General features: G+C 35.5%; 1 protein-coding gene across 1 annotated transcript in view; it reads right to left on the bottom strand.

Moving 5' to 3' along the window:
• Positions 1-13,019, bottom strand: part of Cntn6 (contactin 6) — a 177,631-nt gene that overhangs the window by 94,660 nt on the left and 69,952 nt on the right. Inside the window, exons 3-4 of the mRNA XM_059256812.1 lie at positions 11,877-12,080; positions 9,794-9,896 (exon numbers count right to left, since the gene is read on the bottom strand). Coding sequence (XP_059112795.1) covers positions 9,794-9,896; positions 11,877-12,080 — 307 coding nt within the window. The remainder of the gene's footprint in view (positions 1-9,793; positions 9,897-11,876; positions 12,081-13,019) is intronic.

Genomic DNA, 13,019 nt, shown 5'->3' with positions numbered 1-13,019 from the left:
ACTTATTGTTGGAGTAGTAGTAATCAACAGACATATATGATAAATATTTTCATATTTCCATTCTTCAAAATATGGCTGACAAATTGCTTTAACAGGCTGGGAATATAGTTCAGTAGGTAGGGTGATTAAATCACTCAAAAATCCCTGGGTTTGATTTCCAGGACCATGGTGGCCTACACCTGTAGTCCCAGCACTTGAGAGGCAGAGGCAGAAGGAGTGTTTGAGACTGGTTTGGGATACATGAGATCCTATCCCCCAAAACCGACTTGCTGATTAGTAAAAGATATGTAGAAAATGGACATTGATACAGAACACAGGACTACACATCTAAAAGGTAATCTGACATTAGTATCACAGAGTTATGACAATGAGCTTTGCATTCAAAAATGTGGTAGTAAAGCTGTGAATGCCAGATCATCAGCTAGTATGAGTTAACGCACTGTAGGTCTCCAACTGGACTGTATTAATTTCAAAATTATCACAGAAAACTATCTGATTTCCAGCCTTGAAATAACAATTAGGATTTGACTTACCTCCCTACTGGAAACATAGAAAAAAAAATTGGTGAATTATGGGGAGAAACTTCAACCGACAAGTTGAGCAACTGGTAGTATAAAACTTCCAAGAAAGAGGGAATAAATGAGTGAGGCCTTTGACAGCCCTAGTTTTCTCAGTAAAGTTTTATATAAATTTTAAAAGATAACTTTGTTGAATATAATCTTGATTGACAGTTATTTACTGTAGGGGCTTAAAATACATTATCTCTAGTGTTTTTGGTATTTAGTGTGTCCACCGCAAGTCCAAATCTGATATTTTTGTTTGTGATACGAGTTATCATTTTTCTCTTATAATGATCAAATATTCCTTTTTACTGGACTCAGTAGAATATTAGCTATAGTAAAACATGGAAAGATTTTGTTTTGTCATTTCTACTTGAGACACAATTTTAAAAAATTATTTTTTGTGTGTATGTGTGTGCCTCTATGAGTTTATGTTCACCCTGTGCATGCAGGTGCCCATGAAGACCAGAGTGTCAGATATCCTGGATATGTTACAAGCATTTTTGAGCCATCTAATGTGTGTGCAAGAAACAAAATCCACTCCTCTATAAGAGCAGCAATTGCTGAACCATCTCTTCATCTATGATTGCCCCTAGTTCTCTGAAGATTTCAGAGATTTTTTTTCTGATATAATATCATTAAAGTGACTTTCTCTGCATTAGTTTATTTATAAGCTCCTTTTTATACCCCATGGACTCTCTGGCACAGTATCATCATGTCCCCAAATTCTTACTAACTGTGATATACTGTAGGGGTGGTTGTCTGTACCTTGAAGCACTGCCCCAAGTAGGCAGCAGGTAACTGCTAGGTTCCACGTCCCCCCCGCCGCGGTGGGGGGTGGGGGGAGGGAGTGTCATAGCCAAGACAGGGACCTTTTAAGACCTGGGATGAGACATGTTCGTGCTCTCTTGGCTACCTCGTGGTCTTGGATGCCGGTGCAGCGGATCAAGGCAGAGTTCTCCAGAGAACCTTATTAGACCCCGCTCCACCCCTTCTGGATCCCAGCGATCAACTCCTTCGTGGCAGTTGTGAGTTAACCCAGAACAAATCCCTGTGATTATCAGATAGACTCCGTGGAATTTCCTCATTAATATTCTTGCTATTTTTCTTTGTTACTGTCTGATGTGATAATTACTTGACTGTTCCGTGAGTCCCTAAGTCTTCACCTGCTTCATCTAGTCTACTGAAGCTTTCCACAATGATTTTATTTCTTTTATTGGATTTTAGCTTTTTTCTTAAATTCAATGTCCTTGATGAGTTACTTACTCATGAGACCGAATTATTGTCCAAGTCTTGACTTCACCATCTTGCTTCATGCCCTGGTTTGTCTGGATCTCCATGAGAATCCGCATTTCTCATTTCAAAACTACACTTTTGAGGACTTTGTCTGAGATTTCAACAATTTTCTTACCTTTGGAATAGGACACTAAGTAGTTTTGAGTTTTAAAGGGTTCAGATGCCTTTCTGTTTCATATTTTAGCTTTGTAATTTAGGTTGTGTTGACATTACTTTAAATTTTATGGAGATCTTATTATTAGGCAGTCTTGTGTTTTACCACTCACAAGAGAAAGTACCAACAAAATAACAAAATTCTGCCAAATATTTAAATGTGAACAATAGAAACATCAACTATACCTTTCGTAAGTGTAGAAAATGAAGTGACTAGGATACTTACAGTTTAAATAAGGAGCTGAAAAACTGTGAAAGCTGAAGGTAATAGGAAATAAGTTAGAAAAGGAAAGAGGTAGGGAGAGAGAAGAAGAGAAGAGAAAAAATGTTTTGGTTTTGGTTCTATTTTGACTAATGATTTTATCGATTTCACCCCAGACTTTTACCATTCTTCCAGTCATTACTTACAGTAGAGATAATGTATATATAAGTCACCTAGCATAGTATTGAGTCTATGACAATCTTTATTTTTATTTCTGTTTTTGAATTATAATATAATTAAAAAATTTCTCTCAATTTTATACTTCTAAACCCTCCCACATACCCCTTCTTATTCTCTTTCAAATTAATGGCCTCCTTTTTTATTAATTGTTACATGCATATATAGATGTTTATATTCCTAAATATCACCTGATCAGTCTGTATAATGTTAATTGGATGTATATTTTTTGAGGGCTGACATTTTTTGATGGAGAACCAATTAGTGCTGTGGGATGTATGGCAAATGTGTTGCTAATTAATCAATAAAACACTGATTGGCCGTTGGCTAGGCAGGAAGTATAGGCGGGGCAAGGAGGAGAATAAAGCTGGGAAGTGGAAGGCTGAGTCAGAGAGACACTGCCAGCTGCCACCATGACAACCAGCATGTGAAGATGCCGGTAAGCCACAAGCCATGTGGCAAGGCATAGATTAATGGAAATGGACTAATTTAAGATATAAGAACAGTTAGCAAGAAGCCTGCCACGGCCATACAGTTTGTAAGCAATATAAGTCTCTGTGTTTGCTTGGTTGGGTCTGAGTGGCTGTGGGACTGGCGGGTGACAGAGATTTGTCCTGACTGTGGGCCAGGCAGGAAAACTCAAGCTACAAATTAGTATGCTTTTTCACTGGGGAAGACTATTTCTTCTAAGAATTAATAGACAATATGTGATGTGTTTGTGTGAGTATCTTTGTATGTACAGGTGCACACAGGTTCCAGAATAATTATAGACTTTTGTGATCTGCCTAATGTAGGTGATAGGAACTGCACTCTGGACTCTGGTCCTCTGGAAGAGCAAGTTCTCTTAACCAGTGAGTCACCTGTCTAGTACCAGAAGCAAGATTTATTTAAAGAGATGGGAAAATATGAGAATAAGGCACACTAAATACTAACAAACTAAATGCAGAGAAAATGAAGACAATTTTTTAAATGGCCACTATTTCTTCCTTCTGAGGACAAAGGAATGGAAACATTCAATCTTCATGAGTGTCCTCTTCTATTTAATTGGTGTGGAGTACTTCTTTGAAGGCAAAACATGTTAGTGAGCAGAAGGGGTTGTTTAGAGGTTGAGCTAGGTACTGGCTTCCCTAACAATGTGGTGGGCTGAACTGTCATTGGCGTTTTTCCACATGCAAGTATGCCAAAACGAGGAATACACGAATAGCTTTCAAACTTTTCCTAACAGCTTGAGCCCAAGAACTCCAAGACATGTCCCCCTAGTAGAATAGCGATTCCTACTGTGCAAGTATGGTATGGAACATGCCCAAGCATTCATGGCTTTTCACCCAGTGTCTTTGATTCAGGAATTACAAGTCTTTTGGAAAAATTAATTCTTCGTTGGTGAGATAGAGGATCAGATCTGAGTGATCCTGTGTTTCTTGGCCACACAGTTCTCTACCTTAACACTCTAACTCAGATTCACCCACAGCTGGTTTCTTTCTCCTTATCAGAGTTTGATTGAAGCTTCACACATATATTTACCTTTATCTACTGTCTGAAGCTGATTTAAACTTCCCACTCAAGTAGATCTTTGTCTATGAATCTAATTCCAAGTGAAATTTGATTTCTTGAATCCACACTACTTCTCAGGGTAGCTGGCTTGTTTAGCCAGTGTAGAAGAAGAAGGATTTGGAGTTTGGAAAGACAAAATTCTTCATCTTCTGCCTTCCCTGGTCAATAAGATTTGATTATAAAATATCCTGAGATGATTCATCTTCAGCATAGGGATAATAGTTTCAGAGACACCAGTGTCTGCTTCCTGTATTAGAGGAAGACCTCCTATTTAAGCTATTTTTGCAGAATTCCAGTTTATGTACCTGTGCCATTCCATAAGCTTTTGTTCTCTGCTTTACCTGCCCTACTTGCTTAGGGCTGCGAATTCTCCCCTGCATTATCATTTCCTATAGTGCTCCATAATAGAGTTTGTGGTTTTCATAGTTATAAAATCTAAGTATGCCTTTTTTTCTTCCTACTGTTTACTGTTGTACTCCTATGACTTTGCGTTTTATCCACCTGAAGTAATATGTCTAACTTTGTTTTCAGATTCATGGAGACATAGGACTATGCCATATCTGTAATTGCCCTCTTCCTCTCTGTTTAGTTACTCATAGAAATCATAATATGAAGACACAAAAACAAAAGCAGACACAATGAAGTGAAGTGTTTACAAAGTGAAGCTGGATCTTTATATAAATATATCACATTCTTACATCCAATAATGTGGTATCTATGACGTTTATTACTCAGCCTAAAATAATCACTTCTCCAGTTAGTAGAATAGTTAATAATTGTGATTAGGCAAAAAATAAAATAAATCCTAGTAAATATGAACAGTCATATAAATGGCCAGATGCTAGATTTAGTAAACACGACTGAATTTCACCCAAGCAATTGGGTTATAGTTGAAATCACTGGAAAGCATAGATTATTAAGGGGCTATCTAGGAGATCTACAGACAACAGCAGTAGAATCTAGTTTAAGTGTTGGCAGCAAAGATGCAGCAAATCAGCAGAAAGCCCAAATCGTTGCAAAACAAATATAAAATTCACAGTTCAAAACCACTGCTACCTGAGCTCCTTTCGGGGGACACATCATATCCAAGTTTCAACAAAATCGCATACGTGTTCCACTAAAACTGTAATCCATAGAGAAAAACAACTTAGCCAACCGTAAATTCAAAAATGATAGACTTTTAAATTATTAGAAAGAACTTTTTAATCTGCAGTAGTTACTTTCAAATATACTTCCTTCAACAACAGTAATTTTAAACCACTGTGATTAAAATGCAAGAGAGACATAACTGAAGAAGTAAGCAACATACAGGAACTGGTGGAAAAAAAATCTAAGGAATAATCAAAAAGAAAATTCTGCACATAAAATACATTAATGCGAAGGAGGAACCCCCCGGGTGGAGTCAGAGTGGGTGGTAGACACGTGATGACTAAGTGAAACGAATGGGAAAAGCAGCAGTAGAAGCATTTCCCAAGGAGAAATGCAAAAGGAAGGCAACAGAAAACGTATCATAATATAAAAATGTGGGCCGTGACTAATGGTATAAAAGATATGTCATGGGATGGCCAGAAGAATGGCATAAAAAGGAAATGTTTGAAATAACACCAAAATACTTTTAAATTAGTGATAGATTCCAACTATAAGGCTGACAGAACATCCAGCAAGACAAAGAAAGAAAAAGGTGTTCCTCGGATATGAATGACATTTCATGTATGTGTAAGTGCACATAGGGATTTCTGCAGTCACTGAGCGCGTGTGCGCATGCGCGCGCGCACACACACACACACACACACACACACACACACACACACACACACATCCTTCCAGAGTTACCTCTTTCTACAAAATTAAATATTTTCTAAGATATCAAGCTGTTGATTCTTCCTCTGCCTGTCTCTCATTTCTGTGTGTCTCTCTCTCATGCACATAGCCTTGTGCCTTCAACGTCCAGTAATAAATAGTTAAATTCATTCCTACCTGAACCAACTAAGTTTCCTCATTGCAATGTGCACTACTTTTAAAAGGCATGGTTTATAAAGACTTTATGAAAATTGGCAGTAAAACTATAATTATAAATTTTTAATTTAAAAGCTAAGAGAGTTGATTTTATTTTCAGATTATTAATTATACAACAGAAAATTATGTATGTTTAAATATTATAACAAAGTACCTTTTAACAAATAAACTATTTTTTTTATTTTTGTCGATTTATGCTTATAAATTTAAAAGAGAACATTATTTGATAAATGTCAAAATTTGTAAAATACCAAGAATTATTTTCACAGTTTTATGATGTTTCATAAACATTACTCATTTTCTGAAAACAATTGGCAAGCAGATATAAAACTCTTTTAGTTGGTAATTTACATTTGAATGTTTTCCAAAGTATAATCAACAATTTCACCTTTCAAAAAGTTAAATGTGCACTAACATTTTGTTACAGAAAATGTAAGCTTCTCATACAGGGCATTTTAAACTATCCTTCAGCCAGAGGATGTTCTGGACTTTTAGTTTCAATTCTATGGTACTTCAGTTCAGTACTAATGACAGTTGAATCAATACCATCTTAGTGTTGATTAATCAAAGCAAATACAATTTGAGGAAGTGTACTTTATAAAACTGATTCTGTCATAATGATTTCTATGAAGTACACTTAGGAAATCTTCAACATCTTCTTAGTTTTCATTTCATATTGTTGCATGTGAAATAGTTTTTTTTTCCTTTACAACTTTAAAAATAAATCTACTTTCTCAATCAGCAACATTTTCTTTCCATACAAACTTATTGTTAACTTTTATAATAAAATATTATTTTCCAATTCAAGTTTTTCTAAATTAAATATTGGTGGTTTATTTTTTATAAAATTATTTAGGTGCTTTCTCGTGATTTTAAGATTTTATAAATTTTATCTTGTTTAAGTTTTCGGTTTTAAACATATTGTTTCTTTAATCAGATTGCAAATAATATTGAGATATTATTTATTTCTAATTTGTTCTAAAGGACTCATATTCCAAGACTTCATTTGCATTGAGTGGATTTTTAATTTACTTCTTCCACATATTGCTCATAACCTTGATTTTTTTTGTGGGGGGTGAGACAGGGTTTCTCTGTGTAGCTTTGGTACCTGTCCTGGAACTCGCTCTTTGTAGACCAGTCTAGCCTCGAACTCAGAGATCCACCTGCCTCTGCCTCCCGAATGCTGGGATTAAAGATGTGCGCCACCACCACCTGGCTGCTCATAAACTTTTTAATATTAACCTATGACAGATCACAATCATGCAGCCAAATGGTGAAGTTAAGAAACAGGGTCAATAGTTCTTGCCCGTATCTTATTCTATTCTTCCATTTCCTAATTTCTTAAGCAAACTAGTCTGAAAAGAGACACAGATGTTTAGCATTATTCTGAGGTGATGAAATATTGCCTAAAAATAAGTTATTCGTTACCAATGATTTATTATGAGATAGAAAGAGTGAAATAAAGGAGAGGGGAAGAGAGAGAGAGAGAGAAAGAGAGAGAGAGAGAGAGAGAGAGAGAGAGAGAGAGAGAGAGAGAGAGGTGAAATGGGGGAAGAGAGACAGAACTTATGACGGAGAGAGAAGAGATGGGAAAGAAGATGAAACGAGGGAAGCAAAGAAGAGAAGGTTGAAAGAGAAAGGGAGGGGTGGTCATGGCAATGGTTTACATGGAGGAACATATCATTTCCAAGTATCAGCTTTTAAGTTTTCAATATATTTGAACACTACAGAAAAACGTAAAATGAAATGAGCAATCCAAACATCATGGGAAACTTATTGCCTCTCTTTTCCTCTGTTTTCTCCAGGACTGACTCCCATTGCTTCCTTCTATAGTCTCATAGACAACAAGCTAGAGAGACCCATGTGTTGGTGAGAGATGATAAATCACAGACACTATGAAACTAATATTTTAGTTGGAACACTCCACTCACTGAAATACTGGTTATCCAAATTGGAATGGGTTTCACACCATGGCTTTAGAAAAATTCAGTGAACATTTACTGGCTAAAAGTGATGGTGCTGAACTAAATATTTTATAAGTATTATCCAGACTTACTTCCCCTGCCAACATTCTAGGAAAGGAATCAACAATTCCTGTTGAATGAGAATATGGAGATTCATAGAAAATATAAATATATTTACTAATGATCACATAACTCTTGAGAAAAATGGGAATTGAAATTGTCCTCAATTATTTCAAAGGCAGCTACCTTACTATTTATTTAAATATTAAGAAAACATATTTTTTAATAATCTACTCTAAGGTTTACTTTCACATATAAAATGAAAGCTATCATTCTGTAAGATTTTAAGAAACATAGTTGATCTCATATCATAAATGTTTTCTTATAGGGGCTGAGAAATGAAACTATTCCTATCAGATTGTTCAGGACTAGCCTCAAGCGATTTCATAGTTTTGTTCTTATGTTACAATTTCTTTTAATTAAGAGATATTTACCTATCACAAATATGATAAAATAGTGTTCTTTTCTGAGACTCTATTACATTAGTCTTCTTTTTAAGATAATCCTCATGATATTTTTGACAATTTTTGCATGATTGGTTTCACTATGATTCTGAGAAAGTTCAGAATGGTAGAATTCATCATGTTTCAAGAGTCATACATACAAAAATTATTTATGTATTATTTTATTAAGAATTATTAATTGATCAATAGGTGTTTATTTTGGATGATAATCTGAGAGTAGTGCTGTATGGGAATGAACTATGATTGTTTCATTTTATAAGAAGTGAATCATATAAGAAATCTAACTCACAGCTGTATGCAATGCCATTTACTAAAAAGAAACTAAGAGTCAGCAGCCAATATATGTACTAGTAAGTATAGTTAGTTCATAAAAAGACTGGTACTTTTAAGGATGATTTTCTGTGTCTGGAAAATCGATCTGTATTTTACTACTGTGATGGTCACATTAGAAACAGCCTTTAGGTTAAAAATAATCCCTTACTGCTCACATTCAGAAATTACTCTCATCTTACTTAGGATACGTTCTAAAGATTGGAAAATGGTTATAAGCTGGGGGTTTCTAAATCAAACTTTATCCTAGACAATAGCCAATAATCTGAATTTAACTGAATGAATAACAAGGTAATTCATGTGTACACTACTGTTTGAAAACAGTGGAAATCATCCACCAGTTCCTTTCCCTGGTATTTACTGCTAAATGTGTATAAGATTGGAAATAAGATTTGAGTATCGTGAAAAGCAAAGGAATCTTCTTGACATTCTGTGCCAAAGGTGTAGCTATTTTGCTGGCTTAAAAGGCATCCAAACCTGTTGCTAATGCACATTTATCTGAATAAAGCAAACTACCCAGGATTGACTGGGCTCAAATCTAATTATCCATTGTGAACAATGGATGTTAATTAGTCTTATTTTGGAAAAGAGAAGTGTAGGTTTTCATTTTTAAGAGTTGCTAAATAATTAAGCATGGAAACACTCCAGGCAATCAATTTCTAGGTTTCAGAAAAGAGTGAAGGGTATGTCAAATGCTCAATGGCTTGTCCACCATTTTATACAAGTGCACATTCTCTCTGACGGTGAGTGTATTATGTGGGGCATGATGTATTCAAGTTATATTCACAGGCCCAGTCACTTTCAGTGTATTAGACATTTTGTTCTTGTTTGAATTCCAATCAGAAAGTCCCACCATGCCAGGCACTTGAAATCTGTTTAGCATTTTTTCCTTAGAGCAATGTTTGAATAAGAAAAAGTTTTTTTTTTAAATTAAACAACCATAAAAAAAAACAACCTTACTTTCCAAGGGCAAAGCATTCCAGTTTTACAGATGAATCCTTTGCAGCTTGTATTGTTTCAGGAAAACGCACTTCAATCTTTGGCTCATATTCCCCCATGACACCTGTTAAATACCAAAACAGCTAGCAGCATTTCTGGAGAATAGAAGTTTCCTATGAAGTAAATGCTTCATTAACCAAAATGTGACTCTTGGATTTTCATCAAAGTTAGAGTTTCCAATCATGAGATGGAGACATGCTTTTGAGCTTTATACAAGGCTCTTTCACTAGGGACATCCAGTTCCAGCCTCCTTTTGTGCAACTCATGGGCTAGACATATTGCAGAGAAGGGAGGACGATTCAGCTAACACTATCAGAACTCTGATGTATCACCACAATCAAAAATACCTCTATTTCTGCAGCAAAACTTATACAGTAACAACATAAGTGAAATTGAATATCTATATTAATATCACTACAGCAGATTTTGCTGCTATGTTCATAGCACACTTGTAAAAGTTTTATTTCCACCATTTTAGCATTTTAATAAGGAAGAATTAAATTAAGTTTAGAATAAAGCAGTATTCTAAGATGTCATAAACACACTATCTGACAAAAGAGTTGTAACAAACAAAAATAGTTATAAGCTATTTTCATCTGAATTAATCAATGCTATATTGGGATTATTTTAAAACTTTAATAATTTTATAAATTGATATGACAAACATTATAGTAACTCATTCCTACCACAAGTAAATGGACTTTGGATGGTCAGTGAGACTCTAGGAAGTACAGAAATTACAACATAAATATATAATATAAATAGCTAATTTTCAAAACTTTATTATTAAAATATCCCATTCAGATGCTAATTCTGAAACTAAACTGGCTGCTTTCATTTTGCTTCCCTATTTTCTTAACAAATGATGGTTCCTGCATGTCAACTTTTAGAGGAGTTAATAGGCATATATTATGCACGATGTTTATAATCTACTTTTTCTATTAAATGATGAAGGGAGTGGAGGAGGTGGGAGAAGAAAAGAATTAAGAAGGGGAAAGTAAAAACTAAGAGTAAACAAAAATAAAACAGAAAAAAATGTAAAATCTCTATGAAAGTTGTTAGCTCATGTGCTTTCCCACTCATGAACGGAGTATTCACAGAAAGTGAGAAAATGAACGTATAAATCTAATGTTTGCTGATATCTGAATAAAACCCTTGCAGAAATATTTGAATAGATACTGGCTTTGAAATCTCTGCCATGAAAATGCTGGTAAGCTGGCTTCATAGTTCTGTCAGCTTGATTATCATTATATTCTTGCTTTTCTTAAACTCTTCAGGGGGGAACAGCATTCTATGAGGTACCGCCTTTCAAGTTCAAAGTCTGATAATAAAATTAACTAACAGATTTTTTTTCTTTACATACCCTACTGTGAACATTTAATTAGAGAATCAACTAGAGGATTTTCCCACTTAGTTGACTTCCTAGCTCTCTAAATCTTGCACCAGCTCTGGCTTGACTAAGGTATGAAACTCTTCAGAGACCAATCTGAGTCCCGTTCCTTGGAGACACAATTTAGCATGAATCTTCCACTCCATCATTCTTTGGCATGCTTTTTTTTCCTTGGGCACAATATTTTGACTTTTCCAATTTGCCAGCCAGGTAAATAAAGAGTGAACAACAACAGTAGCAAAATAATCACAAGGATAGAAAAGAAAGTGGACAATAAGAGAGGTTGCAAAGTGTGTTCATCAATTCAAGTATGAAAATTTGGCAGCATCCACATGCACACATACACACACGCCAAGTCCCTCTAGACAAACATAATTTTTATGCGCCAGTCCTTAAGCAATGAGAAGACAAGCTCTTCTGGCATCAGAAATGAAATGGCACAGTATACCCAGAAATGTGTAAACTGTACCATGTGGGTATAGAACTAAAGAATTCTTTTTGATTTTAGTAATATTTCTTCTCCATTGTGCATATGAATTTAATCTAATCTCCAATGATTTGGCTCCAATTATAAGAGGAAAGCCAAAGGCCCTGAAGACCTCCCCACAATGTCAGAGTCCCAATGTGGAGTCTGAAGATAACTCATGGTCTTACCATCAGTGCGCTGTACTAAAGGAGTAGGTGGTCCTTGGACACTTCTATGGGCCTCTTTGTTTGTGACGAAGCAAGTGTAATTGCCCACATCGGAGGGTTCTACTTTGGCAATATACAAGTTCCCTGTGTCTTGAGACACAAATCGTCTCTTGTCCTCTTGAACATACAAGGGGTTATCATTGAAGGTCCAGGCATATGATAAATCTGAAAAACAGAAAAAAATACATTATCTTTACTGCAATCATTCTTATCTACAAATTCTGTGTTCTGTTTAATCATTATACTAAAAGTCTGCCTATATTGGTCTAATTTATAGCTATTTGGGCAGAGTAAACAGAATATTCCCTATATGCACTCAGTTTGGGAGATACAAATTTTCCCTCTCCTTCACTGTTTTCTTTGATTAAGTATACAATGATAAGGAAAATCTACAGAATATAGAGAGCATTACTGGTTAAAAGGGTCATAGTAATTCATCAATACTGCTCATTTCAAAGCAGTGTTTTGCAAGATGTTTTTAAAAGGATTAAGCACATTTAAGATTTGTAATTAAAATTTTTAATTAAAGTTTTAAGTTTCAGTACTCTAGATCTTGATTTCATCCTGTGAACGGGGTATAATTTCTGGGCAAATTTCTGTAATAGTTTTAAGACTTTGTAGTAAAACAAAACATGGGCCTTACAAAGGTCCAGCAGTTACAGCTAATAGCCAGAAGTACAGAGCATCCCAACATGAAACAGCATACTTTAGACAGAGATATTATAGGAAACCTAGATGAGATGGTTAGTGTAAATGTCAACCTGCCACATCTTAGAATCACCTGGGAGGAGAGTCTCGACTGAGGACTTATCTAGATAAGGTTAGCTTGCAGGCATCCATGTGGGAGATTAATTGCTATCTCACATAGCCCGCTGTGGGCAACATCATTTCATGCGCTGGATTTCTAAGAGCAGGTGAAGGTCACTGAGCAGTAGCAAGCCAGCAAGATCTATACAGTCTCTCTGTGCTTTTGTCTATATATGGACATGGCGTGAAAGCTGTCATGGGTTTCTATCTTGACTTCTCCTCACTGAGGAACTGTAACTTATCATTGCCTTTCTTCCCTATGATGGCTACTCTTGGTTGTCAACTTGACTACATCTA

Source organism: Peromyscus eremicus, chromosome 3, assembly GCF_949786415.1.
Source record: "Peromyscus eremicus chromosome 3, PerEre_H2_v1, whole genome shotgun sequence".
NCBI lineage: Eukaryota > Metazoa > Chordata > Mammalia > Rodentia > Cricetidae > Peromyscus > Peromyscus eremicus.
Note: the sequence above shows the minus strand (reverse complement) of the source record. Positions and strands in the feature narration are given on the sequence as shown.